The sequence below is a fragment of the Haliotis rubra genome, unplaced genomic scaffold, assembly GCF_003918875.1.
Source record: "Haliotis rubra isolate DU_JTF1 unplaced genomic scaffold, ASM391887v1 Scf443, whole genome shotgun sequence".
NCBI classification, from domain to species: Eukaryota; Metazoa; Mollusca; class Gastropoda; order Lepetellida; family Haliotidae; genus Haliotis; species Haliotis rubra.
In genome coordinates, this window is record NW_025767128.1 from 428458 (window position 1) to 455855 (window position 27398).

The 27398-nt window shown below is 41.6% G+C and overlaps 1 protein-coding gene across 1 annotated transcript; it reads left to right on the forward strand.

The window, feature by feature from the left end:
• Window positions 1-11487: 11487 nt before the first annotated feature.
• Window positions 11488-27136, forward strand: LOC124289568 (organic cation transporter-like protein). Its single transcript, XM_046726134.1, has 16 exons — window positions 11488-11527; window positions 11840-11854; window positions 12515-12529; window positions 13261-13275; window positions 13665-13688; window positions 14068-14091; window positions 14541-14555; window positions 15146-15191; window positions 18321-18440; window positions 20991-21213; window positions 21985-22066; window positions 22838-23006; window positions 24379-24605; window positions 25007-25188; window positions 26231-26413; window positions 27131-27136. Exons 1-16 carry the CDS (start codon window positions 11488-11490, stop codon window positions 27134-27136), a joined length of 1386 nt encoding a protein of 461 aa, XP_046582090.1.
• Window positions 27137-27398: the final 262 nt, after the last annotated feature.

Below are 27398 nucleotides of genomic sequence, written 5' to 3' on the forward strand. Positions count from 1 at the left end.
GATACAATGACATGTGTCAACCAAGTCAGCGAGTCTGACCACCCGATATGGGATATATCAAATCGGTAACGTTTCCTTTGACCGGCGGTCTGTAAATAATCGAGTCTGGACCACACAGTCCTGTGATCAACAGCATGAGCATCGATCTGCGCAATTGTGAAGCGATGACATGTGTCAACCAAGTCAGCGAGTCTGACCACCCGATATGGGATATATCAAATCGGTAACGTTTCCTTTGACCGGCGGTCTGTAAATAATCGAGTCTGGACCACACGTCTGTGATCAACAGCATGAGCATCGATCTGCGCAATTGAAGCGATCATGTGTCACAAGCATCTGACCACCCGATATGGGATATATCAAATCGGTAACGTTTCCTTTGACCGGCGGTCTGTAAATAATCGAGTCTGGTCCACACCATCCTGTGATCAACAGCATGATCATCGATCTGCGCAATTGGGAACCGATGACATGTGTCAACCAAGTCAGCGAGTCTGACCACCCGATATGGGATATATCAAATCGGCAACGTTTCCTTCGACCGGCGGTCTGTAAATAATCGAGTCTGGTCCACACCATCCTGTGATCAACAGCATGAGCATCGATCTGCGCACCTGGGAACGGATGACATGTGTCAACCAAGTCAGCGAGCCTCACCACCCGAACCCATTAGTCGCCTCTCACGACAAGTATGGGTTGCTGAAGATCAATACTAACCGGGATCTTCGCGGGTAACTTGTCGATGTTACTGAATTATAACTACATGCACATGTTGTGATTTTCTGTCGGAACTGACAGTACGGATCCGGATTTATGAAGCGTTTAAATCAGTGGTAATTCCGTTTCTCGTTAATATCGTCCTGTAGGCAAGGATTCCGAACGACAAGAGTCCAGATAAGATTGATCAATACATCGCGCGTTCGTGTGCCAATTGAAAAGTTTTTAAACATACATCTTGATGATATCAATGCATGTACAAAATAGACAATTATACAAATTATGATATTTTACAAAGTCATGAATTTCACTTTAGTTGTAGAACATACATATACTTAACCGTGTGGGCAGGGTTTCCTGAAGTCTGTCCGGATGGTCCCTCATCACTGATGTCGAAATACGTCCAACGTCAATATAAAGGTTTACACATGTTACAAATGTTTCCGCTGGATTCAAGCTTCAGAAAATTATTCATGAAGAATTTAAACAATTAGTGTTTCCCCCACGATCCCAAAATGGCAGGGCGACAGAATTTCAAAAGGGGCACCCCTATTCCAAAATGGGCATGCAATGACAGATACCCAAGTATTATGTTAAGTTATTCATGCATGTGATTCTTAAAGGCTCAAAGAGCACAGTTATTTCACGTGAAATAGAAAATAAAAAGAACCAAGGGTTAATATCAATTATTGTATGAAACGAAGGGCACGGCGTCAAATAAATAGGGCACGGCACCGAATAAAAAGGGCACGGCGCTAAATAAAAAGGGCACGGCACCGAATAAAAAGGGCACGGCACCGAATAAAAAGGGTAGGGTGCCAGATAAAAAGACACTAACAATGTCCAAATACACATCACAAGTTTATGTCACTTTTTGTGGCCATTTAGGGCCATATACGACTTCAGAGCGTGTCAGCATGACATCAGTATGGCTGAAGAGGGATCGCGCTTAAACATCTTTAGAAACATGAGATTGATCAGGAAACAATTCTGTTGCAATCTAAGAATCAGGAGGTCACCGCAACATGCCCCTTTAGGAACCCGTTGATCAATCACTGAAGTCAAAATAAATCTTCAAACGGTGTCTTTAAATGTAATTCAATCCCGTGAGTGGGAGAAACAAACGACAGCATGTACACAGTTTAGGTGCAAAACGATTGGGCTCTCTTTGGGTCTATGAATAGTCATTTTACTTCCAGTGTCAAGGAAGAACGTTCGTCTTTCTGACAAGGACAGTTTATCCTGCAGATTTCAATGGCGTACTTTAAACCTCGAGGATGTGAGGTCCTAATTGTCGGCGTACTCCCTTACCTCGTTACCGCGGTAGGGGACGGGGGTGCGGAATGTGAAAAATCATGAGCGTTCCAGCAGCGCCAAGATTTACATTTAGTCATTAGTTAGGTTAACGATTTTCTAATCAGTTTAGACATTTTACATGCGGTTAAAAGAGCAGTGATACATGTATGCATCATTTAAAGGGATGCCGTAAATGAAATCCACGAGCAAAGTTAAAGAACTTGGCTGGTTTGTTGTTTAACGCTGCACTCAGCAATATCCCAGCTATATGGCGGCGGTCTGTAAATAATCGCTATTACAGTGATCAACAGCATGAACATCGATCTACGCAAATGGGATACGATGACATGTGTCAACCAACTAAGCGAACGTGACCACCCGATTCCGTTAGTCGCCTCTCACGACAAGCGTGGGATGCTGAAGATCACATGTAACTGAGATCTTCACGGGTGCATACAGGAATTATTCACACACACACACGCACGCACGCGCACGCATGCGCGCGCGATATATATATGATAGTTCAAAGACCCTAACAGGAGTGACTTTGCGATATGAACCCACAAGCATCAAAATCCTGGCGCGACCAAGGGAGACAACCGCTTGGCCTCTTGTGTCCGTGAATGTGTAAGTTGTGTCACGAGCTTGCACTCAAACTTTTAACGAATTAGTAAAGTATATTTCAAACGTTGGTAGTCGTGGTAGGGTGTCATGGAAGGTAACAGCTCTAAATCTCCTTTATGGAACAGGGTGCCGTTGTTCAAAGCAATCTTAGCGCTAAGGTGACCGTAACTTCCATACCTTAACATAGACTTAAGGTAGTCTTAGCGCTAAGGTTGTTTTGTACAACGGCGCCCTGGCCCTTTTACTCCCTCACGCTTATCCCAGCATGCCCATATGGAAAACATCCAATGAAATCATTTATATCATTGAACTTTCAACCTCTTTAGGCACTTAAGTAATTGACAAGATACAGGAAAATATGACGAGAATCTGTTAAACTCCCCACTTTCTTCTTCAGCGCCGTTGAGCAAATACTTTTAATAAGCTGGCGCTATAGTCCATTCTTAATGAGGCCTCATGAATATTCATATCTGTACCAAAACGAGGCTAAATTGGGCAAGGACACCATTCGCACAATGGCGACAAATCTCAATGTATACTTCCTGGTTTCCAAATTTCCCTTGAACGGTACATTACGAAACTGTCCAGTAGTTCAGGGAAATCGCGGAAAATGGGAAAGGGCTACAAAAATGTTTCTGTAGCATATCCACGGATTGGGTGAATAATTACTGTACTTCAGGACACATCACGATAAGTCATATGACCTAAATATCTAGGGTAACGTGTACCATGTTGCGTGGCATTTATGAAGGGAAGCTACTCGAAAGTCACAATAGTGGAAATATTACAAGGGAAGTCAATCACGTTTACTTTATCAACATATGAACAAAGCAAAAGACTCAACGTATTTCCTGACCTTGATTCAAATCATCCACTTTCACATGGGAGTAGTGTTGTTAATTCTTGACCTGGATAATCGAGATTATAAGTAATACGTAGATCAAGATAGCTCTCCTCGAGTGGATCTGGACCAAACAAAATTGTATTATACATGTGATAAAATTATTTGTTTGGTATTTTATCTGGGGGTATTTTCATCAAAATTATAGTTTAACAGACTCAGCGTTAGTCTAATTCGTCTTTTGTATGTTAAGTAGAGTGAGAGATATTGGGTGAGTTTAGTTTTACGCCGCTTTTAACAATATTCCAACAATACATTATCTAACCACAAATGAGGTTCACACATTGCACCCATGTGGGGAATCGAACCCGGTTCTTCGGCGTGACTAGCTAACGCTTTGACCACTAGGCTACCCCGTCGCCATATTCAGTAGAGCTAAACGTTAGATCGCATTTGTGAAGACAAAAATAATTAAATAAATATTTGAAAAACATGTTTTGTATTACCAACCAGTATATAATACACATATTTGAGGTACCACACATCATCCAACGAACGTGCTGGTTCCATGGAACGTGACCTTCTTTTTTGGTGGGGTTGGTTTTTTGCCATTACATTATACTATTACAAGATAATTCAATATTGAAACCCTTGAAAATTTGACGCAATAACAAAGCTGCACAGCGTTTTGTTTACATGGAATACAACATAATCTATAATTCCACACGTTTCTCAAACGAGGCTTAAGATCTTACTTCCAACTTAAAACAGGGCTAATCTCGTCTAAACTACTGCCGCGAGACAGGCAGGAAATCAAAATATAGTTCTTGGAATTACACGTAATTTCTCGTCAAAATAACATTGATTGAACTTAATGGAACTAAATCAAGGACGCTCTGTGGCATTGTGCATGCATTAAAAATAACTTCTCACAACTGACCACGTCACATGACTATTGATTGCGTGCTTCTCTCCGGAAAATGATCCTTTCTTCAATATCCCCATGTATCGATCAGGCAAGATTTTGAAAACTACCTTTGTATCTGCTTAAAGATGTTATCGTTGTATCTGGTTCAAAATGTTGTCATTGGACTGTGTCCAGTGATGATATAATTGTACGGTAAACAACTCCAGGAATGGAATGTACTGACAATACAAGAAATAGTTGTCAAATTGGACCCTGCCTTATTCTACCATAGTACCACACACTGAACGTCCAAATACCCCCAATATGGCCAGACACCCTAAACCTCACAAGATATTAGATGTAATATCGAGTAAGTAGGGATTACAATATATGGAAGAACAACTTTTTTATTTCAGTGAGAGCGACGTAAGTTCAAACACCGTTATCAAGCAAGTGATCAACGGAACGGTGTTAGAGCCTAACTGGCTGACTGGGTTTGGTTTTACGCCGCTTTTAGCAATATTCCAGCAACATCACGGCGGGGGACACCAGAAATGGGCTTCACACATTTTACCCATGTGGGGATTCGAACCCGGGTCTTCGGCGTGACGAGCCAACGCTTTAACCACTAGGCTACCCCACCGCCCCGTGTTAGAGCCTAAACTGTAATAATTAAATTCAGCCATATCACTGAAACGTCGCTCTTACTGTACGGATAAAGAAGTTGTTCAAACACATATCACACTGTTTATCCTTCCAATCCTATTCGACATAACAGTGTTAGAGACCTCCCAAAATGTTATCCTTCCTTATTCGACATAACAGTGTTAGAGACCTCCCAAAATGTTATCCTTCCTTATTCGACATAGATACCTCCCAAAATGTTATCCTTCCTTATTCGACATAACAGTGTTAGAGACCTCCCAAAATGTTATCCTTCCTTATCCGACATAACAGTGTTAGAGACCTCCCAAAATGTTATCCTTCCTTATTCGACATAACAGTGTTAGAGACCTCCCAAAATGTTATCCTTCCTTATTCGACATAACAGTGTAGAGACCTCCCAAAATGTTATCCTTCCTTATTCGACATAACAGTGTTAGAGACCTCCCAAAATGTTATCCTTCCTTATTCGACATAACAGTGTTAGAGACCTCCCAAAATGTTATCCTTCCTTATTCGACATAACAGTGTTAGAGACCTCCCAAAATGTTATCCTTCCTTATTCGACATAACAGTGTTAGAGACCTCCCAAAATGTTATCCTTCCTTATTCGACATAACAGTGTTAGAGACCTCCCAAAATGTTATCCTTCCTTATTCGACATAACAGTGTTAGAGACCTCCCAAAATGTTATCCTTCCTTATTCGACATAACAGTGTTAGAGACCTCCCAAAATGTTATCCTTCCTTATTCGACATAGATACCTCCCAAAATGTTATCCTTCCTTATTCGACATAACAGTGTTAGAGACCTCCCAAAATGTTATCCTTCCTTATTCGATATAACAGTGTTAGAGACCTCCCAAAATGTTATCCTTCCTTATTCGATATAACAGTGTTAGAGACCTCCCAAAATGTTATCCTTCCTTATTCGACATAACAGTGTTAGAGACCTCCCAAAATGTTATCCTTCCTCATTTGACATAACAGTGTTAGAGACCACACCGAAACGTAATAAAGATGTTGTTCATCCATATATTGTGAGTAACCTTCCTTACTGCTCCAACTTCTAAATGCCTCTCGAAGGAGTTTACTTATAATATCGAGTGAGTGAGTGAATATGGTTTTACGCCGCTTTTACCAATATTCCAGCAATATCACACCAGAAATGGGCTTCACACTTTGTACCCATGTGGGGAATCGAACCCGGGTCTTCGGCGTGACGAGCGAACGCTTTAACCACTAGGCTACCCCACCGCCCCACTTATAATATCGAGGGTGATAGGTAGCCTAGTAACTAATGGGTTCGCTCGTCACGTCGAGGCTCCTGCGTGATTCCCCACAAGGATACAAAGGGTTTCTGGTGCCCACGCCGTAATATTGCTGCAATATTGATGGAATAATGCGAATACCAGTGCCAAAACATACCCTCTGACTCATGCATTGTCAGGTTTCTATCCAGAATGAAATAATTATCAGTTTGCCTGAGTTTCAATGTGTGTACACTGGAATGTATTATACCAGGGGGTATAAACATGGTATACAGTTCACACCAATACTTTTGAGTGGAGTCACATCCGGAATTCGAACCCACGCTCTCAAAATCAGGCGCCGAATCGCCAGCACACAAGGTCATCCATCTAACCCATCCAGCCATCGCGGCATCCACAAAAATGGAAGTCGGACAACTGGTTGTGACTGGGAAACTGTAATCCGTAATATAACGTGTTCATTTGACCTCTTTCTAAATGGCATTGTGTATTCATAGATTTCCACAGCTGAGCCGTGAAAATTTACACTGGTGATAGCAGTACACAAAGTCAGTGATCTAGGCCACCAGTTGTCCGACTTCCATTTTTGGCTGATGTATGCCAGTGTTTTCAAAATGCGTATAATCGTCATGCACTTGGAATCGTGTTCAATAAACAAACACCTTTTGATAAAAACCTCTTCGAATTACTGTTTTCAAACTAGCACAAGTTAAAACTAGAACGTAAACTAATTTGCTCGTTCGCTGTGTTTACACGCTCATTGTGTTTACTCGGTCAATATATTTATTTGGTCTCTGTGTTTACTCATCTCGTTAGTTACCACATGGTTACATTCTCATTGTGTTTACTCGGTTAATATATATTGGCCACATGTTCAAAAAGCTTTAAAGAGTGGGTTCGCTTGACCGCTGTCCTGTAATAGTTCACTGAGTTTATTACCTCACAGTGTTACTCGGTTACTGTCTTCAGTTTCTCATTACTTGCTGACTGTCTTTAACCACCCACTCAATGTTTACTTGCTGACTGTCTACACTCTGGGGGCGGTGGGGTAGTCTAGTGGTTAAAGCGTTGGCTCGTCACGCCGAAGACCCGGGTTCGAATCCCCACATGGGTACAATGAGTGAAGCCCATTTCTGGTGTCCCTCCCCGTGATATTGCTGGAATATTGGTAAAAGCGGCGTAAAACCAAACTCAGTCAGTCAGTCAGTCTACACTCTGGGAAAACAGTGAACGACTAAACACTATTCCCGTGTGTACACACTTACTGTGATTCTGGGAAAAATTAATAATTTGTAAGTTCCTAATATCTGAAGTAGACTTACTTTCAGTGTATGTGCGTGCGTGTGCGTGTGTGTGTGCGTTCGTGCGTGCGTGCGTGCGTGCGTGCGTGCGTGTGTGTGTGTGTGTGTGTGTGTTGTGTGTTTTAGTGTCTGTCTCTGTGTTTGTTTGGAATGAGAGAGTAATGTACTTCGTTACCCATGAGGTCCGGGTTAGAATGAACCTTCAGTAACCCATGCTTGTAAAAGGCGACTAACGGGATCGGGTGGGCAGGGTCGCTGGCTTGGTTGACACATGTCATCGTTTCCCAATTGCGCAGATCGATGCTCATGCTGTTGATCACTGGGTTGTCTGGTTCAGACTCGATTATTTACAGACGGCCGCCATATAGCCGAAATATTGCTGAGTGCGGCGTAAAACTAAACTCACTCACTCACTTCTCATTTGAACAGTTATTGTACACAGTTACATCAGGGAATGTCAGCTAATATTTGGGAAAAGATGAAGTGATGGTAAATCTGGTCCGCAATCACCACATTCACAAAATCACATTTTTTGTTATTCACAAAAAGTCACTTACCGTAGACATACCTGTGAACAAATGTGCATCTTCATGCCATATACGAAGAGAGAGAGAGAGAGAGAGAGAGAGAGAGAGAGAGAGAGAGAGAGAGAGAGAGAGAGAGAGAGAGAGAGAGAGAGAGAGAGAGAGAGAGAGAGACATTTCGTTTTCGTTTAAGTCAGATATTACGTTAATGACACTTCTAGTCGGGTGAGATGTCTGTTCACGAGTAAGTGAGCGAGCGTTACACCGTTGTATGCAATATCCAAGCGACGGGAGGTGCACAGACTGAACCTTGCAGCCATTATTTGAATGAAAGCGCACCTCCATAACGTTACTCCACCAAGAGAATCGTCAAACCCTGAGCTGAGGACAGACAAGGTACTGTGTACGGACTGAAGAATAATGTTAGATCTTCCCTGTCAATGGACATCCGATTTTAAGTGACAGATTACACATTTAAACGGACAAGGGCAATGAGGAAAAGGAGAAGCAAATAATTGATCGGGATCCTAAACATGCGCTAGACATTAAATATGTACCGATACAATCTTGTCCTTGTTCTACAAATTATAGGTCTCTGAAACTAGAACGCAGCTGGTCGCGGAATAATGTTTTACGATGTTAGTGTTTCTTTGGAAGGAAGAAACTGATACATTAGTTATGAGATTTAGCGCTTATAAACACTGACTGTAGCCATCACTTGTACCATTTACCCATTTTTTCACGTGTGTCATTTTTTGTAATCTGTGAGCTCCATCTTGTGTTTCCAACGAATCACTTTTCTTCTACGTTGTAATTTGACAGGTGTTGCAGCTCACGGAATGTTTTTGTTCTGGAAAATAGAAATATTGATTTCATGTCAAAAACACTTTTAACGAAATTGTGAGACTGAAGTTTTTCAAATTATTTAAATGCATAAACAGTAACTTGATATCAATCGTAAACCGTCAATAGTCCTGTTAGCTCAGTGAATAGGAACATTGCATATAAATGGCGTATTACCGTAATGTTTCTGTTTTGGCGTGTCGTCAAAGAAATACTTCCTTTTATGTTCCTTCACTTACTTAAGACGATTGGAAGTTACGAGACCATCAAGCGATGTCAAGAACTCCCACTTAATATCTGTGTTATCTAAACCAATGACTAAAGCATGAACGAGCTAACTGTGATTTAAATTTAGATCAAAGTTGACAGTTGCATAGAAATCTTTCGATTTCATCCAACTGGTATTTTACAGATGCCAAATAGAGAAAATTAAATATACAATTTCAAACTGTTATTATTTGTAAAATTGTGTTGTTTTACGCTGAAGTCTGCAATTGCCTCACTGACTGGGAGTCTGACACGAATATAGGGCAGCCAAATCAATGGTTTGTAGATGGTCGAGATTTAACGCTCTCGGAGCAAGATGACACACAACCGGATCTGTCACAGAGTTGGACCACTCTTCCCGTTCTGGATCTTTGTATTTACACATTTACTGTTATTATTTCAAATACTACCCTGTCTATTAACTAGGATGATATACGATAGGTTTTACCGAAGAAATTCAAATACGTGTGGCCCAATTCTAATCTCGAGGATGGTACACACAAAACTAGATGTGATTTATCAAGCTTGTGAATATGTATGGCGAATCCTGTAACTTCATTTAAGATAAACGTCGGCACTTAAAATTATATTGTATACATATTCATTTTATTTTTATCTCCTGTATAATAGATGTGCTATGTATGAAGACATCCATAACGTTGTCCCTCCACCTATTTTAGCTACTGTAAATTCTCTTCATATATCCATGCATGAAGAAATGGCGTGAGTCTTAAAAACATTCTTTAGCTGCCAGAATATTTGATACCTAGCATAAATACGTTTCTCACAAATGAGAGGACACCAGGTGGTATCAATATAGATGACCATTGTGACCACTAAACACACAAAATATAGTTTTTTTCCAACAAGCATTTTTTAACACTAGTATAAATTTATTTTTAACATTAATCCCGTTCTTATTTCACTGGCATAGGTTTTTTTACGCCTAATCCAAAGTGCTTTGGCAAATAATCCAGACTAGTTTTAGGCGTTGGCGGTTTATATTTGAATGTTGTAAAATATGCAATATCTGTGCAGCAGTAGCATTGAACAAGGTAACTATCACACAGCGTATCCAAAAAATCAGACACCGCAGATCTTCGTATGTAGTTGGTAAAAAGGAATTACACCTGACTTAGTGAGGTGGTTCTACATTGATAATGATAAGCGTTGTTACATTTCACTTCCATTAATCGCAAAAACCTCTGCTGTCAAGTTTCCACTGGGGATTTTCCCTTTAAGTGCCATAGGCATGAACTATCCAATCGATTTGTCATACTCGAACAATTTGTGCTGTGCATAAAATGTTGCATTCTTTTTTATTATTTGGAGGCATTCAGCCCGGCAATGTTTAATATGGGATCCACATTTTACTGAGCGATGCAGTTTCTCATTGCTTGACGCAAACGGACTAAAAGCATTACGCTGTTCCCATGAGTCGTGGCGATTATAAACTATTCCTTCTCAAGAAATAATAAAATACTTAATGGACAAAGGAGGGTTGTATGAATGAAGGAACGTGTTTCATAAAATTGGAATTACAAGACAAGAAACAGTGATTTAACTTTTATCGTTTTGCTTCACACTTTGTTAAGCATTACATGGAGGTTGATGTTCCGTTTTTAGAGTGGATACTTTGGGTCAATCTCGACCTGGTTGTGGAAGGAATTTCCAGTGTAAATATTTGATATGAGCAGTTCCTAATGCAACTAATTTATGACGTGAGTGAATAAATGCGAAAGCAACAGCAGCTTGTTTCGTTCCCTGGAACCCATTTAACAGTAGTTCTGTCATTCCGCTGCTATCAGGGCAGTAGTCATTCTTGGGGTGGACGTAAGGTCATCGGGCAGGTGGACACAGTTAGGTCAGGTACATGTGTGTCTGAGGTGATGTAGGGTGTTTCCGCTATCAGGGCAGGTGGACACAGTTGAGTCAGGTGCATGTGTGTCTGAGGTGATGTAAGGTGTTCCTGCTATCAGGGTAATGTGGACACAGTTGAGTCAGGTGCATGTGTGTCTGAGGTGATGTAAGGTGTTTATGCGATCAGGGTAAGGTGGACACAGTTGAGTCAGGTGCATGTGTGTCTGAGGTGATGTAAGGTGTTTATGCGATCAGGGTAAGGTGGACACAGTTGAGTCAGGTGCATGTGTGTCTGAGGTGATGTAAGGTGTTTCTGCTATCAGGGCAGGTGGATACAGTTGAGTCAGGTGCATCTGTGTCTGAGGTGATGTAAGATGTTTCTGCTATCAGGGCAGGTGGACACAGTTGGGACAGGTACATGTGTGTCTGAGGTAATGTAAGATGTTCCTTCCTTCAGAGTGGGTGGACACGGTTGAGTCAGGTGCATGTGTGTCTGAGGTAATGTAAGGTGTTTATGCTATCAGGGCAGGTGGACACAGTTGAGGCGGGTGCATGTGTGTCTAAGGTGATGTAAGGTATTTCTGCTATAAGGGCAGGTGGACACAGTTGAGTCAGATGCATGTGTGTCTGAGGTGATGTAAGGTGTTCCTGCTATCAGGGTAAGGTAGACACAGCTTGGTCAGGTGCATGTGTGTCTGAGGTAATGGAAGGTGTTCCTGCTATCAGTGCAGGTGGACACAGGTGAGTCAGGTGCATGTGTGTCTGAGGTGATGTAAGGTGTTCCTGCTATCAGGACAGGTGGACACAGTTAGGTCAGGTACATGAGTGTCTGAGGTAATGTAAGGTGTTCCTGCTATCAGGGCAGGTGGACACAGTTGAGGCAGGTGCATGTGTGTCTGAGGTAATGTGAGGTGTTTATGCAACCAGGGCATGTGGACACATTTGAGGCGGGTGCATGTGTGTCTGAGGTGATGTAAGGTGTTCCTGCTATCAGGGCAGGTGGACACAGTTGAGGTCAGGTACATGTGTGTCTGAGGTAATGTAAGGTGTTCCTGCTATCAGGGCAGGTGGACACAGTTAGGTCAGGTACATGTGTGTCTGAGGTAATGTAAGGTGTTCCTGCTATCAGGGCAGGTGGACACAGTTGAGGCAGGTGCATGTGTCTCTGAGGTGATGTAAGGTGTTTATGCAATCAGGGCAGGTGGACACAGTTGAGTCAGGTGCATGTGTGTCTGAGGTGATGTAAGGTGTTTTTCTGCTATCAGGGCAGGTGGACACAGTTGCGGACAGGTGCATGTGTGTCTGAGGTAATGTAAGATGTTCCTTCCTTCAGAGTGGGTGAGACACGGTTGAGGCTGGTGCATGTGTGTCTGAGGTAATGTAAGGTGTTTATGCTATCAGGGCAGGTGGACACAGGTGAGTCAGGTGCATGTGTGTCTGAGGTGATGTAAGGTGTTCCTGCTATCAGGACAGGTGGACACAGTTGAGGTCAGGTGTTCATGGACATGTGTCTGAGGTAATGTAAGGTGTTCCTGCTATCAGGGCAGGTGGACACAGTTGAGGCAGGTGCATGTGTGTCTGAGGTAATGTGAGGTGTTTATGCAACCAGGGCATGTGGACACATTTGAGGCGGGTGCATGTGTGTCTGAGGTGATGTAAGGTGTTCCTGCTATCAGGGCAGGTGGACACAGCTAGGTCAGGTACATGTGTGTCTGAGGTAATGTAAGGTGTTCCTGCTATCAGGGCAGGTGGACACAGTTAGGTCAGGTACATGTGTGTCTGAGGTAATGTAAGGTGTTTATGCTACCAGGGCAGGTGGACACAGTTGAGGCGGGTGCATGTGTGTCTGAGGTGATGTAAGGTGTTCCTGCTATCAGGGGCAGGTGGACACAGTTGAGTCAGGTGCATGTGTGTCTGAGGTAATGTAAGGTGTTCCTGCTATCAGGGCAGGTGGACACAGTTAGGTCAGGTGCATGTGTGTCTGAGGTTATGTAAGGCGTTTATGCTATCAGGGCAGGTGGACACAGTTGAGGCGGGTGCATGTGTGTCTGAGGTAATGTAAGATGTTCCCTCCTTTCAGAGTGGGTGAACACGGTTGAGGCTGGTGCATGTGTGTCTGAGGTAATGTAAGGTGTTTATGCTATCAGGGCAGGTGGACACAGGTGAGTCAGGTGCATGTGTGTCTGAGGTGATGTAAGGTGTTCCTGCTATCAGGACAGGTGGACACAGTTAGGTCAGGTACATGAGTGTCTGAGGTTATGTAAGGTGTTCCTGCTATCAGGGTGGGTGGACACAGTTGAGGCAGGTGCATGTGTGTCTGAGGTGATGTAAGGGTGTTCCTGCTATCAGGGCAGGTGGACACAGTTGAGGCAGGTGCATGTGTGTCTGAGGTGATGTAAGGTGTTTATGCTATCAGGGCAGGTGGACACAGTTGAGTCAGGTGCATGTGTGTCTGAGGTGATGTAAGGTGTTCCTGCTATCAGGGTAAGGTGGACACAGCTGAGTCAGGTGCATGTGTGTCTGAGGTGATGTAAGGTGTTTCTGCTATCAGGGCAGGTGGACACAGTTGAGTCAGGTACATGTGTGTCTGAGGTGATGTAAGGTGTTTCTGCTATCAGGGCAGGTGGACACAGTTGAGTCAGGTGCATGTGTGTCTGAGGTGATGTAAGGTGTTCCTGCTATCAGGGCAGGTGGACACAGTTAGAGTCAGGTGCATGTGTGTCTGAGGTGATGTAAGGTGTTCCTGCTATCAGGGCAGGTGGACACAGTTAGGTCAGGTACATGTGTGTCTGAGGTAATGTAAGGTGTTCCTGCTATCAGGGCAGGTGGACACAGTTGAGGCAGGTGCATGTGTGTCTGAGGTAATGTGAGGTGTTTATGCAACCAGGGCATGTGGACACATTTGAGGCGGGTGCATGTGTGTCTGAGGTGATGTAAGGTGTTCCTGCTATCAGGGCAGGTGGACACAGCTGGGTCAGGTACATGTGTGTCTGAGGTAATGTAAGGTGTTCCTGCTATCAGGGCAGGTGGACACAGTTAGGTCAGGTACATGTGTGTCTGAGGTGATGTAAGGTGTTCCTGCTATCAGGGCAGGTGGACACAGTTGAGTCAGGTGCATGTGTGTCTGAGGTGATGTAAGGTGTTCCTGCTATCAGGGCAGGTGGACACAGTTGAGTCAGGTGCATGTGTGTCTGAGGTAATGTAAGGTGTTTATGCTATCAGGGCAGGTGGACACAGTTAGGTCAGGTACATGTGTGTCTGAGGTTATGTAAGGTGTTCCTGCTATCAGGGCAGGTGGACACAGTTGAGGCAGGTGCATGTGTGTCTGAGGTAATGTAAGGTGTTCCTGCATCAGAGCAGGTGAACACGGTTGAGGCTGGTGCATGTGTGTCTGAGGTGATGTAATGTAAGGTGTTTATGCTATCAGGGCAGGTGGACACAGGTGAGTCAGGTGCATGTGTGTCTGAGGTGATGTAAGGTGTTCCTGCTATCAGGGCAGGTGGACACAGTTAGGTCAGGTACATGTGTGTCTGAGGTAATGTAAGATGTTCCTTCCTTCAGAGTGGGTGGACACGGTTGAGGCTGGTGCATGTGTGTCTGAGGTAATGTAAGGTGTTCCTGCTATCAGGGCAGGTGGACACAGTTGAGGCAGGTGCATGTGTGTCTGAGGTGATGTAAGGTGTTCCTGCTATCAGGGTAGGTGGACACAGCTTGGTCAGGTGCATGTGTGTCTGAGGTGATGTAAGGTGTTCCTGCTATCAGGGCAGGTGGACACAGTTGAGTCAGGTGCATGTGTGTCTGAGGTGATGTAAGGTGTTCCTGCTATCAGGGCAGGTGGACACAGTTAGAGTCAGGTGCATGTGTGTCTGAGGTAATGTAAGGTGTTCCTTCTATTAGGGTGGGTGGACACAGTTGAGGTCAGGTGCATGTGTGTCTGAGGTAATGTAAGGTGTTCCTGCTATCAGGGCAGGTGGACACAGTTGAGGCGGGTGCATGTGTGTCTGAAGTAATGTAAGGTGTTTCTGCTATCAGGGCAGGTGGACACAGTTGAGGCGGTTGCATGTGTGTCTGAGGTAATGTAAGGTGTTCCTGCTATCAGGGCAGGTGGACTGACTGACTGACTGAGTTTGGTTTTACGCCGCTTTTAGCAATATTCCAGCAACATCACGCGGGGGACACCAAAAATTGGCTTCAAACATTGTACCCATGTGGGGATTCGAACCCGGGTCTTCGGCGTGACGAGCCAACAGGGCAGGTGGACACAGTTGAGGCGGGTGCATGTGTGTCTGAGGTAATGTAAGGTGTTCCTCCCTTCAGAGTAGGTGGACACAGTTAAGGCAGGTGCATGTGTGTCTGGGGGTGGACATAAGGCGATCCTGTCTTCGGGGCAGGTGGACACAGTATAGTCAGGTGCGTCTAGGATGATGTACGGTGTCCCTTCTATTAGGCTAGATGGACACAGTTGGGTCAGGTACATGTCATTGTATCCCAGTTGCGTAGATCGAGCTCATGCTGTTGATCACTGGGTTGTCTGGTCCAGAATCGACTATTTACAAATCGCCGCCATATAGCTGAAATATTGCTGAGTGGCGTAAAACTAATCTCACTCACTCACCAGACTTGACTCTGCACGTGTTTGTGACGGGTGGACCATGTTACGCTTACATTCACGCGACCATATGGTTTCACCAGTTTCAAACTGGGAACCTACCCATACTGTGTGATCAGTAAGATTAATTTTTCCAAAAAGTTCCCCGAATCAAATAATATCATCGCAGTCTCAATATATGTCATGATGTATTTTGCGAATGAAAATCTTGACTTGGTGTATGAGGCTTGTGTGTGACTGAACAACTTTCAACATCGCATCAACAGTTCCTTAATTATATCTGCCCAAGTCAAATAGTTTTATGGGTTCGTCCTTTTGATGCCTCCTGATTTGATTCACCCAGTAATACAACCAGTAATACGTTGACTTCCTCAATTACTGCGGGCACTCCGGTTGACTGGGTTTCGATAAATTCGATTTTTAAGGAACTCATGCAATAACCTGATTGCCTGAAACCGACCTCATCACATAGACCTGTTCCCCAACACAGTGATTCATGTAGCTGATGTGAGCTGGAATTACCACCCTTTTGAACAATTATTTAATTTAGGCAGTATGGATTAGTTCAGGTGGGAAAAAAGGCTCTTGGTTACGCGGAACAGATGTTTAATCCAAATATATTTTGCTAAATTTCTATGGTAATGGTCTTGACAAACCAATAATTATATAGTTGAGAATCTGAGATTCCATTTTGTGAAAGCCAAATGAAGGCACTATTGACAACGAATTGCAACGCCAAAGTCGACTGGGTCAGACATGTTCTTGTAGATCAAGATCTCAGTACTGCTGTGTGATATATTTAGTCACTTATGTCGGACCATCTCTCTGGGTGGGTGTGAAGATGATGGGTTAGCTATGACTGGCTAGACCGGATGCCAGGTGATCCTAGTATATCTGGGAATGTAGGAACAGTATATACACTATATGTTCGAGGTGTGTCGCTGCTTTAGCCGTAACGTGTTGAGGAGATGTTGTTCTTTCCATGCGCATTTTGACACCAATTATAAAACAATGAGAACACGACTATAACGAACATAGGCTGGTTTCACATGTTGATAATGTCAAGAAAACTATTTCATTAACCAGAATGCTCTCTCTCCATTCATAGGGTAGTTCGACATATTTTCTTGACACAGAGCAGCTCGACATTGTTTGTAACAGTGATGGACGTGAAGACAGCTACAATGTAAGATGGGTGACCTATACGATACCAAAAAGGAAGCGCAGAATTTTTACTAGTGAAGTTTGCAAACGCATTCATATATATTTTACGACGCTTCATTAAATACGTTGCTAGACCCTCGCTTATGTAATTGGTTGTTTCATATCTGTTCTGCGTGTGATTCAGTGCATATTTGTATGCGAAAGGACGTGTGTGTGCGCATTTGCGTACGCGATGTTTGTGTTTGTGTATGCAAGTTTACCACAGTTTTTGTGCCAAATTCAGACACAGTATTTGGCTTTCTTAAGAATATTTAGAGTGAGTTTGGTATTTTCTCTTCTAAGCGAGAGGTACGAACAATCAATTTTCAGTACCAATATACTCATCACAATGTTGGGTTCTACTTTTCCGAATGAGAACTTCATTTCGGCAATTTAGAGATGTCTCATCGTTGTCTTATATGAAACTTACAGTAACACATGTACTGACGGTTAAATGTACAACTAGGTAAGATCGAGTTACCTCCCTTAGATGGATCCACGTCAAAAATGGGTGACGCAGTTCCAAATTTTCATTTCTGCATGTTCTTGTGTTTTAGAAGGGAACAATTTAGGGGCCTGTGATTGTGGGGCAACTTTGTGGGTAGATCTGGTATCAGTAATCTTTGTTGGTGCTTCATGAACACGGCCTAATGAATCAGATGGATGACAACGTCCAATGCAATACACAAAACGTTACATATGCTTTACATTATTCATCCACCAATTTCTAGAATGCCCATCAAACAATGGCCCAATGATACAGTTGTAATCGTACAGAGGACTGCTCTCCTTGTGAGATCAGTTCTTGTTTACTGATGATACAGTTCCTATCGTTCAGGTTTTTCAGCTATTTTGTCTTTTACGCACTATAGATTTGGTTGTAGCGTATAATATCTTCTGGCGAAGACATTTTATACTGTATATTTGTACAATAGCATGAGTGTGGGTCAATACCTAGTATCTTTTTGTGCAATAATGTGTAACAATGCACCACGATTGACATCAAACTTTTAACTTCCCATGATTGGACCCTCCTAAACATATTTATTGATTATCTAGGCAATGGTGATAATGCACTCTAGATACGATCCAAGAACATCCTCTCACAGGGACGACTCTCCGCGGGAAATTTGACACTTATGACTTGACATGATTGAAATTGCTTCAACTAACAGTCCCTACATTGTATATTTTTTCAAACACTTAAATAGAAGCGACAAAACCTTTTCATATTTGGAAAGGCTAAGACAAATTCCATCGAATTAGCTCAAAATATCATTCATTGTAAAGCGTACAAGATATATTCAGTGCATTTAGGTGCCAATTTCAGTTATTTGTCTGTTCGAAGAGAACAAGTTAAATATGTGATTTAGGAAATTTAAGTTATCCTGACAGAAAAGATTCTCTGGAGACTACAAAACTAGCAAACTACAAACCTGTGCAAAGAGGCAACACAAGCGCAAAGAAGACCTTTCCAAAGATCAACATTATGATGGAACTTGAAAGTGAGAAACAGTGGGGCCTTAACTGTACTTGTATTATAAGTACCTACACGTTCAAATACTACATCTTCTACAACGTGGGAGGAGGTTGGGGCAACACAGCGGTCGTTGACAATATACTGCTTACAATAGGCTTCCGACTGGTTGACTAAATGTCACCTGTCCTGTGATATGAATACAGGGCACGATTTATTGATAACAACTTCTTGTTTCTTCTTATTTTGTTCATGTGATAGTTTCTATTTTCTCTGCATAAGTCCAAACATACATCCCCTGTCAACATTAGGCAATCCGAGATATAGCTGAGTGTCATCAGCGTAGAGGTGATAGCTGAAATCAGAAAATCGGAAAATATCAACAGTTCCTTGTCTCAAAACCATCTCTTTAAACGAGCATTCGACTAAGCACACGTGAGCAGGAATCTGGATATGTAGCGCTATACAAATGTCTAATTTGATTGATTAATTTGATTGATTGAACTCTCAGTAGGTTACACGACCGAAACTCGTAGTATCTTTAGAAATTACTTAAATTGCTAATGACAGCATTTTCACTTGATATTCGATTAATATTCAATCTGTAAATGTTTCTTTGACTGTTTGATGTTCAGATGCCTGTATCGGAATAATCACAATAGTCTATTTGCTAATAGACAACCCTAGTGGTTACATAACTTGGTCTAATCTGTTTCGTTTTTCTTGTTTGACGCCGCACTCGGCAATATTCCACCTATATGGCGGCAGCCTGTAATTCGAGTCTGGAGCAGGGAATCGAGTCATCAACATCCTGAGTATCGACCTACACTATTTGGATATGATGACATGTGTCAACCAAGTAAACGAACATGACCACCCGATCCCGTTAGTTGCCTCTTACGACAAGCGTTTTTTTATAGTTACTTCTCGAAAGTTTAAGTCAACGATAATGCCAAAAAGGACTGACTGACTGACTAAGTTGTGTTTTACGCCGCTTTTAGCAATATTCCAGCAATATCACGGCGGGGGACACCAGAAATGGGCTTACATATTGTACCCATGTGGGGATTCGAACCCGGGTCTTCGGCGTGACGAACCAACGCTTTTACCACTAGGCTACCCCGCCGCCCCTGCCAAAAAGGAAAGTACAGCATTTTGTGAGAACAAAACGGCGACAAAAAAAGAGCAGAGGAAAGCGAGCGAATGATATGACATACAGAATGACCTGTTGGCCTTCAACTCTGAAAATATACCGACTCAGTAACTGACAATTGACATGTACAAACAGCGTTCTCATGGCTCGGATATCACACTGTAAAACACACAGCATGCACACAATGCATGTCATGGAATTGGTCCGTGACAAATATTGTAAATGTGATGACACTTTCTTAGTAAAGTTCACATGCTAGTATTTTTAGGGGTTGAGTCTCAAACTCAAACTCACGCTCTCGGAATAGAAGGACTGGTTGTTTTTATCACCTACTTTAACTTTGAACAATTTGATTTGAGGAGCTTAATTATATTTGTCCACGAGTTGGGGTTAGTGCGTATGTGTTTCTTTAGCTCCCTTTGTGAGATTCATATATGGAGTCCATAGGCAAAAATCCTCAAGCCTCAATCCTTTATTATTAATATTTACATAGTATGTTCAACATTTGAAATACTCCATCACAAATAAATCAATTTTAAAAATTCAATTCTTACACAAATGTTCCTTTAAAATCTTAATTTGTTTCGAATTATATAATGATGTCAGAGCCATATTAGGCCTAAATTCTGGGTAAATGGTAGGATATATGCACAAATACGAATTTATAATTGACAAATCATGTTAATGTTGTTACAACTGATTTTATGTCTCGTGGAGAGAACTATGTTGTATGATTACAGGAATAGAGGAATGTGCTCTTATGCCTACCTCAGAAGTAAAACAGAACATCGTTTTCTTTTCAGTTCAATCTATTTTGATAGTAGGATTGTGTCTTACGATTGTAAGACGTGGTTGTCAATATTACTGATTCATGAATAATTTACTAGCTGTATGTTAGAGGCGTGGGTCCATATTTGCTCAAAATATTGAACCACAGAGCATCGTCTCACGTTGTTAGGTCATTTCATTTTCCTTGTTTGTAGGTATAAGGCAGTTACTACGTGCGATATTACCCAACAAACTGTATACATCAAAGTGAAAAGGAAAATGTGGGTCCACACATTTTAACTCTATAAAGATTTTTGTTGAAACTACAGATTTTAGCATTTTCCCACAGAAAATATAGGAACTAGAGACATTTGTGGTGTGAGAGTGAAACAATATTTCTCAAGATTTCTTCTAGAGACATGTTCTCTTAATGAGACGTCAATATCATGCATGTATTGTTTTCTGAAGTGACTTACCGGAGAGGGTACCTAAGATCATATCTTCCAAGGCATATGTATTTCTGCCAAATAAAATCTTAGTATTATGGTGGAGTGATACATTTGAGGACGTGTATGTAAGAGGTTAATTTGCAGCAGGTTTTCGTTAGACACTTCCCATGTGCCACACGACATGCTCCCTAATGTACAATGTTCACTTGGATTTGCAGATGCAAAATTCCATTTCTTGAAAATGACACCTATGCAGTTCAAGATGATTATCCCGAGCAGCTCATTGAAATGTTTATCCTCAAAGTCGGAGACTCCTATTCCACGTGCACTCTGAACGACGTCCACAACAACAGTTCTCGTGCTGATACTAACAACACCCAACTCACCTGTGATGCCTGGGTGTACGACAAATCAGTCATACAATCCTCAGGTCCTACAGATGTAAGTTGCTGTGACACTCAGCTTATGTCCACCCATGTGATCATGAACGTATACCATATACCAAAGAAAATATGCACTTGAAAATTTAGTGTCATGCACTGAAAAGAGTCACCTGAGTCACGCATTATCCCATATGATATCTAATCCAGTACATCACTATCATATAACTAGTTCGTGTTGGTAACATGTGTTGCAACAATTGAAAAACAGAGAAGCACACTTTATTTTTCCCCAGCAATTTATCTTCTATAGAACACTGCGTAAAATCCTGTTATGCCTCTTGGACATTTGCATATTTTCAAGGGTGTTGTGTTGCTATTCAATTCATATTGTGTCTAGTTTTACACATGGCATGCCTGGAAGGTCATGTGTCACGTGTGTGAGAGTGTGAGAGACTGAATGGTTAGTGGGTTAATATTTAAGTCACAGTTGCAGTATGTGAGCCATATCGTTACTAACACAAGGTGTTCAAACACAAAAACCTGTCAATAGAGGACAGTATAAGAACTAAGATATAAAACTAGTAACTAATCCTTGGAAATGACAGTGTGGTTTAACAATCTATATAGTAACATTCTAGGAATATCACGGCATGACAAACCAGGAATTGATGGCAATCCTTGCATCAATGTTGACTCTTTATCGAACATTCAATCGCTTAACAGGAAAACGGTTTATCAAATGGTTAAAGGCTTGTATCATATAATTCTCGGCGTTCAATTTCACACACAGACATGTCCTGCAACAGTTCATTCCTTATGTCGTTTACAGTTCAACATGGTCTGCGACAATGAGATACTACGTTCCCACAGCAACATGATCGACTTTGCAGGGGGCTCTGTTCGGAGCGCTTGTTTGTTGACCCCTAGGGGACGTGTAAGACCTAATATCCATGTTGTACACCAGTAATCTGTCCTTACAGCCTGAACCCATATACAATAGGTGGATGAGCATTTAACTTTCTCCAAAACCATTTTTTGTCAGACTTATGCTAACTTGTGTTATGTTACTTTATGATACTTTATTTTATTGATTGTAGTATGTATATGTTTATTTTCGTTTTAGGTTCGGAAGAAAGAAACTGTTAATCGTGACTGTCGTAATTAACTCGGTAGTCAACGTTGCCATTGCCCTGAGCACAGACTTTGCAGTATTTGCTGTGCTCAACTTCATAATTGGATTTACTGGAATGGCTGTGTTTATGCTGACATTTGTTCTAGGTGAAGGCATTCTAATTTCACAGTTGATTTCTCTGCTTTGATATCATGACATCTAAACAATGTTATAATGAAGAATTATAAATAGTTGAACAATTATTTATTTGTGTCTTATGGAAGCGCATGCCTCTGCCATCTCACATTACATCAAGATAAGCGGCTGTTTCTCGATCATTCCTGATAGCCTGATCCCACTATGGAAATTTGAGCTTGATGAATATTATCGTCACTGACTTTAATATTTCCATTCAAACTGACTTTGTCACTGTATTACCGTTGAATGTGTCCTTTCGCTATAATCTGTACACCCATATTGTACTGTCTTTGCAGTTTGCAAATCAATCCTCAGAATTTCTCGTGCCGCTTTTGTTTGTTCCTTGTACATCACTCTAATACTGTTTTGGCAGCAATGGAATTCGTTGGACCATCTAAAAGGACATTTACCGGTATGGTGATCGAATACTTCTGGACGGCTGGGTTGTTGCTACTTACTGGGCTGGCATATCTAGTTCGGAAGTGGCGACATCTTCGATTGGCGTTGGGCATACCTCCAATCCTGTTTGTGGTGTATTGGAGGTGAGGTAATCTTTAGCTGTTTAGTGCGTCACTACTATAATTCTTACCAAATGAAAGCAAACAACTTATCTTTGAACTTATCTGAGTCACTGGTGAGTGAGTGAGTTAATAGTTATCGTCACATCGGCTATATTGCAGCCATAGCGTGACGAGAACAATTTATAATTATATTTTAGATCGATAAAATTAGAAATTCAAATCCTGTTGACGAAGAACAGTAAAACTACTAGTGTATCACAGATAGAGCTATAAAACTAGCATGTAGCTAAAACTTAAACCATTCTGCAGGACAATACGATATAAAAACGGGCTATAGATCAGCAGCAACTGAAGGTAGATCGCCATATTAGAGACACAAACACAAAAATACTGCGTTTTAAAAATTCGGTAAGCTTAATTTACCTTGAATGTTTAGGGACTTACGTACCCCCACAGGAGGACAATAATTTTACAATACTTCAACCCCCTGTGAAGATACAGCCATTCAGAATCTCAGCTGCTAATCAAACTGCCAATAATAAAATATTTGTCTATTTAGAAATCATTTATCAAAATTTATGTAACAATTCAAAATCTTTTAAAACTGCAAAAATCAAATGAAAACTGACGACGGTAGAAAGATCCTGAACTGTTTTGACATTGACTGAGTCACTGGTAACCACATAGTTATTATCGCGCATTTATATCTGATCGGTTCTACACACATACAGGTTTATACCAGAGTCACCAAGATGGCTCATATCTCGGGGGCGCACTGCTGAAGCCAGTGCGATAATACAGAAGATTGCAACGTCCAAAAAGTTTCTCTGAGAGATAACATAATGGCTGAGCTAACGTTTGAAGAAAACGACCAACAAATACGACTGTGGAGAATGTGTTCAAGTCTTGTTCTTCTACTGAGATCTGCCGTCGTGTTCTTCAACTGGTATATGTATTCTTCCATCGCTTGTAATCATATATTAATGATAGGATCACATGCATTTACTTTATGTTCGTTTGTTTGCTTTTTTCTCTTCAAGTGAGACAGAGAGATCAGTTATCGAAACATATAGTTGTTAGAGACAGTAGTTTTTAGGAATTCATGTAAAGATCTGCCCTTTTGGGATTATATGAGTGATTCCCCTGTTGAAATTACTTACACATGAGACAATTAATAACAATGATAATAATTATGTCCATATGTATATTGTTTTCTTTGATTGTTGGGTGGGTGGGGAAGGGGTGGTGGTGTTGGTTGGTAAAGTGTAGTAACGTCTTTTGCAAGTGAACTTTATGCATCTGTGCAGTTTGCCTCTGTTGTTCCCAAATCAATAATATCATCCGTTAATTATTGTTGGATTTGATTTTGTTAGATGCCATGCATTAATTTCAGGTTTGCCACCAACTTAATCTTCTACGGCCTAAGCCTGAATGTGGGCAACCTGAGCGGTGATATCTATCTCAACTTCTTCATATCCTGCCTGATGGAACTACTTGGAATTATATTGTGCCATGTTCTAATGAATAAAGTTGGGAGGAAGACAGTGCTCTGTTCCTCCATGGTCCTCGGGGGCTTAACGTGCATATCTTCTTTGTTCCCGCTGATTTATGGCAACTCTTGTAAGACATTATTCCATTTCATGGCTGTTAAGATGACCGGTTGTACTAACATTGTTATAACATAGGAATTAATTAATTAATTACGTCAAGCTCGAAATGCGTGACTCGTATGGCAACATTGTGTAGTTTGCAAATATGGGTAAAAGATGAGTCCAGATATTTCTTCTTGCCAAAACTCCTTTATCCTCGCAAGATCTTCGCCGTTCAACTGCTCTTCAGGTGTACAATGAAAACTAAGTATCTATGTATTCATAACCGTGCCAGTTTCGCCCCTTGAACTCTTCACCTGCAGTATCCACAGTGTTTCAACTAAACATTTCTTCTTTCAATAGGAAAATATATTTTGTACAGCTCGCCTTACTATTTCGAAACTCATGACCTTTTCTACCTTTCGCCTAAAGCTACAGGATGGACACTGATAGCAATCACCATGGCTGGTAAACTAGGTGCTACTGTTGCATTCTCAGTCATCTACATCTTCTCTGCGGAGTTGTTTCCCACGACTTTGCGACAGTCCGCTATGGGGTCCTGCTGCTTGTTTGAAGGCGTGGCTGGCATGGTTGCACCATATATTGCTGACCTGGTAAGACAATGTACAAATGCAATGTTTACAGGCATAAACACCGACGTCACATGCAGAAGATATGAAATCTCACTTAAAGAGGTGAGTAGAGGTGAAATTGGGTTTAACGTCGTGCTCATATGACGACGTGCATGGGTGTGTGTGTGTACATGCGGCTGCTTGTAATAGCCCAGACTTAAGCTGGTTATATAGTGCTAGCCCACTGAGATACCATGCCGCAGTGAAGCATGAATACCCGACTCAGACGCATTATACTGACTCTGAGCCGACCAGTCCTTGTTGTACCCAGTAATGCCGAGCGCCAGGCAGGGACCAACAAGTACCGTATTTTAACGTCTTTTGTTATGACGCCACTTTAAAGAAGGTTCTGAAAGAAAATGCACTTTTTCAAAATAGATCACCCCAAAATAACGTTTAGATGATATGTTTATCCTACCCTATGTGTCTATAAAATCCCGTTGCTGTACAATGAAGCGTGTTTTTCATACAAAACCATATCTGATTAATTATTGATATTAAGTTTGAATAATTTATGTGTTGTCAACTGATTCAACGTTCCAAATAATGAGTGAGTTTAGTTTTACGCCGCACTGGCGATATTCCAGCTATATAGCGGCAGTCTGTAAATAATCGAGTCTGGACCAGACAATCCAGTGATCAACAGCATGAGCATCGATCTGCGCAATTGGGAAACGATGACTTGTGTCAACCAAGTCAGCGAGTAACAAGTATTGGTTACTGAAGATCAATTCTAACCCGGATCGTCACGGTTTCCAAATAATGAGCGAGATAGACAATGTTCATATATGTGAAATTCACATATGCCAACTGTCTTCATGCTGACTGTACATTCCAAAATCAATATCAAACACAAATAAATTCAATATAGGCTCGTAGCTGCTACCACCTCGTGAAAATGGATTTCACAAGACTTTGGAATATTGAAAGTGATATTGAAATCACTAGGATATATAACCTAAGTTCGTAACCTTTGTTGGGAATATTATTTTGACCGATACTACCTTTCATTTACTCTTTTTAGGGCATCCTCGCCAAAGGACCGCTACAAGACGTTCTGCCACTTTTAGTGTTTGGCTCCCTCTCAATAGCGGCCGGAATGATGGCCATCATGTTACCGGAAACACGTGACAAAAAGCTACCGGAAACAATAGATGAGGCTATCTTGTTTGGAAAACCTACTCCACGTCCAGATCAATACTCTTTGGTACAAATAAATCAAGGAAGTCAACTCTTAGACATTAGTATAACATAGACATTTTCTTGAAAACCAACATGACGTAGAATTGACAGATTTGGTAGAAATATTCCTGTGGCACTTCACTTCTCCAAGAAACTTGTATTCTTGTAAACTTGTATATTGAAGGTGTATTCCTGTGGCGGTTGGTTTGAAATACTTCCCCAAGCCTAAAACATATATTACAACTGACTATCTCTCCATTTGGGGACTTAGACCAGTCTTCACTTGATATGATATCGGTCGATAACCTTCAAATAGTCTTCCACTCATGTACCCACCTTAACTTGCAATAAAGGAGACCAATTCGAACGTCTCTCCTTTTTCATGTTTAGTAATATGCATAACCATTAAGAAAAACTCTCCGCAAGACTGCATGACAAGACGTATGCCAATGTTCTCCAGTAATTGCAACGTTGATGTTAGCATGTCACTACTCTCCAGATACACTCAAATACTCTTTCTACCACGATGTTAAAGGGCGTCAGAGACTCTTGCTCAGAGAATATGTGATCAGTGTTACTGCAGTCTATCTTCAGTAAAGCTTTCAAACATGTTTATGTTAGACATTGGGAGGACTTGTCCAAATCTGGTGCATCTGATTTTGAGGAGCTCTTGGGAATTTGAACTTTATCCACGATGCATGTCACATGGTGGAAGGACTGACACTCTCAATGCTACCCTCAGGTGTAGAGTCATCCTGTGTTGATTCTGCATCCGAGCGGTGCTGAGGAGGAGAGAAGGTAATTTCCCTTCTCGTCTTTATTATCAGATGGGTCGTCAAACAATATATCGGTTTCCACCATTTGGAGCATCAGAGTCTATCTTGACACCACGTATGACCTCGATAATGAATCAAGTCAATGATAAGACTTAGATCTCTGAATCATTTAGTAGAGCTCTGGGTATGCTATGGTGTATATTCCATGCACGGTTGTATACTAAACCGAGAAGG